Source organism: Fistularia commersonii, chromosome 19 (genome assembly GCF_037954325.1).
Source record: "Fistularia commersonii isolate RoL2024-O1a breed Wild chromosome 19, RoL_Fcom_v1.0, whole genome shotgun sequence".
Classification (NCBI taxonomy): Eukaryota; Metazoa; Chordata; class Actinopteri; order Syngnathiformes; family Fistulariidae; genus Fistularia; species Fistularia commersonii.
Window position 1 is genome coordinate 1,525,001 of NC_141302.1, and position 2,500 is coordinate 1,527,500.

Below are 2,500 nucleotides of genomic sequence, written 5' to 3' on the forward strand. Positions count from 1 at the left end.
AGGAAAGGAGGGATGAGCAAAGAAGCTAAACTAGGATGGAGAGGGAAGGGGACGAGTGGGGAAGGAAGGGTTAGGAGGGAAAGGAGGGATGAGGAAAGGAAACAAGGACACAGAAGGAGAAGAAGAGGATGAGGGTGGAAGGCAAGGAGGCAAGGATGAGGAGAAGGCAGTGAGGAGACTCACCTTGTTCCTCAGCAGCTCCTCGGCCATGTTCCTGTCCACTCGTCTGTGAAACCACCTGGAACACACACACACACACACACACACACACACACACACCACGCAGGTCATTACATTACATTACAATCATTTAGCAGGCGCTTTTATCCATAGCGATTCACAAAAATTGCAATTCAACGATCACCAGCCGGCCCCCGATTGGTCTACGCCACCCTGCCATCTCGCCCCCCCACTCAAACAGCAAGAGCCAGTTCTATGACACTCTTTTCCAGAGGAAAGAATACTAGGATGCAAAGGACTGAGGGAAAAAAAGCTGTGATAAGAACGCATGAGAGAATGGAAGCAAGAATGGGGGGTGTGATTTAAGAAAGCTAAGATGGGGAACGATGAGCAGGATGAGGGAGGGAAGCTAGGACGGGGAAGGATGAGGGAAAAGAAGGTAGGATGGGGAAGGATGAGGAAAAATGCTAAGATGAGGAAGGATAGGGGAAAAGAATCTAGGAGGGGGTGGACTGAGAGAGAAGGCAGGATGGGGAGGGATGGGGGAAAAAGCTAAGACGGGGAAGGACAGGTGAAAAGAATCTAAAATGGGGAGGGAAGATGGGAGGGAAGGTAGGATGAAGAGGGATGAGGGAAAAAGCTAAGACGGGGAAGGACAGGTGAAAAGAATCTAGGATGAGGAGGGAAGATGGGAGGGAAGGTAGGATGAGGAGGGATGAGGGAAAAAGCTAAGACGGGGAAGGACAAATGAAAAGAATCTAGGATGAGGAGGGAAGATGGGAGGGAAGGTAGGATGAGGAGGGATGAGGGAAAAAACTAAGACGGGGAAGGACAGGTGAAAAGAATCTAAGATGGGGAGGGAAGATGGGAGGGAAGGTAGGATGAGGAGGGATGAGGGAAAAAGCTAAGACGGGGAAGGAAAGGTGAACAGAATCTAAGATGAGGAGGGAAGATGGGAGGAACAATGGGATGAGAGAAAGAAGGTTAAGATATTGAGGGATAGGGGAATCTAGGATGGGGAGGGATTGGAAAGGAAGAAAGCATGGCGAAGGATGGGAGGGAAGAGGAGGTAAGGAAAGAAAGAAAGAGAGAAAGAAAGAAAGAAAGAAAGAAAGAAAGAAAGAAAGAAAGAGAAGAAACTCACGCAAACGGAACCAGGTCTTCACTGGTCTTCTTCTCCACCACATAGTTCGCAGGGATGTAGCCTTCCTCGCTGCATGCGCGCGCACACACACACACACACACACACACACACACACACACACACACACACACACACACACACACACACACACACACACACACACACACACATATATACATGACCTAACAACAGCAGTGGGGGTGCATGAGCGAGGAAGAGGACGACGAAGGTCCGACCCACCCGAACTTGTTCCTGGCCCGGATCCAGTGTGTGTGTCGTCTCTCCAGCACCACGAACTCGTCCCCGCGGCTCAGCCGCAGCTCCTGAGCTCCGCCGGCCACCAGGTCGAACAGGGCGACCACCACGCCGCGCTCGCCGCCGCCGCCGCCGCCGCCGCCGCCATGGTGACAGCCGGGAGGAAGGGGGGGAGGAGGAAGAGGAGGAGGAGGAGGCTGCAGCCCGAAGAAGGACGAGAAACTGGAACTGCAGCCATTTCTCCTCCGGCTTCATCCCCACACACACTAGTACGAGTTGTGTGTGTGTGTGTGTGTGTGTGTGTGTGTGTGTGTGTGTGTGTGTGTGTGTGTGTCTTACCCGCCTGTCTCCAGGAGTCAGGGGCAACGTTTTTCTGGAAACTAGAAATGGAGAAGGAAACAGAAATATGTGTACAGGACATGAGAGATTCTTTCGTGTGTGTGTGTGTGTGTGTGTGTGTGTGTGTGTGTCTCACTGTCAGCATTGGGGTTGTACTTCTGGCAGCCGGGCGCCTGCTTGTCGCCTTGGCGACAGCACAGCCACGCCCCCTCTTGCCAAAACTGCGGGTGGAACTTGGCAGAAACTTCCTGGTTGTCCTTAATCTCTGCACACACACACACACACACACACACACACACACACACACACACACACACACACACACACACACACACACACAATGAACTGCATGGAATGAAGTTGTCCTGATTGGCCACTAGGGGGCGCCATACATTGTCTTATACTTTTACCAAATACAAGCGCATAAAAACTGTCCCTGCTTTTTTACGATTTGCGTTGCCATGGTTACGCCCGCTACGTAGCTGCAGGGCCCAGAAAACGGACGTTTTCAGGTTTAACCTGTGGTTGGTGCTTTTAATTTCCGTTTCCATGGTTATGCAAAAGGGTTACATTTTAAACACA

The 2,500-nt window shown here is 51.5% G+C and overlaps 1 protein-coding gene across 4 annotated transcripts in view; it reads right to left on the reverse strand.

The window, feature by feature from the left end:
- Nucleotides 1–2,500, reverse strand: part of LOC147223333 (tyrosine-protein kinase Tec-like) — a 13,048-nt gene that overhangs the window by 2,408 nt on the left and 8,140 nt on the right. For all 4 annotated transcript variants that reach the window (XM_086165579.1, XM_086165577.1, XM_086165580.1 and 1 more), the window contains 5 exons: nt 2,055–2,183; nt 1,919–1,959; nt 1,565–1,776; nt 1,325–1,393; nt 184–238 (listed from right to left, as the gene is read on the reverse strand). In XM_086165579.1, coding sequence (XP_086021705.1) covers nt 184–238; nt 1,325–1,393; nt 1,565–1,776; nt 1,919–1,959; nt 2,055–2,183 — 506 coding nt within the window. The remainder of the gene's footprint in view (nt 1–183; nt 239–1,324; nt 1,394–1,564; nt 1,777–1,918; nt 1,960–2,054; nt 2,184–2,500) is intronic.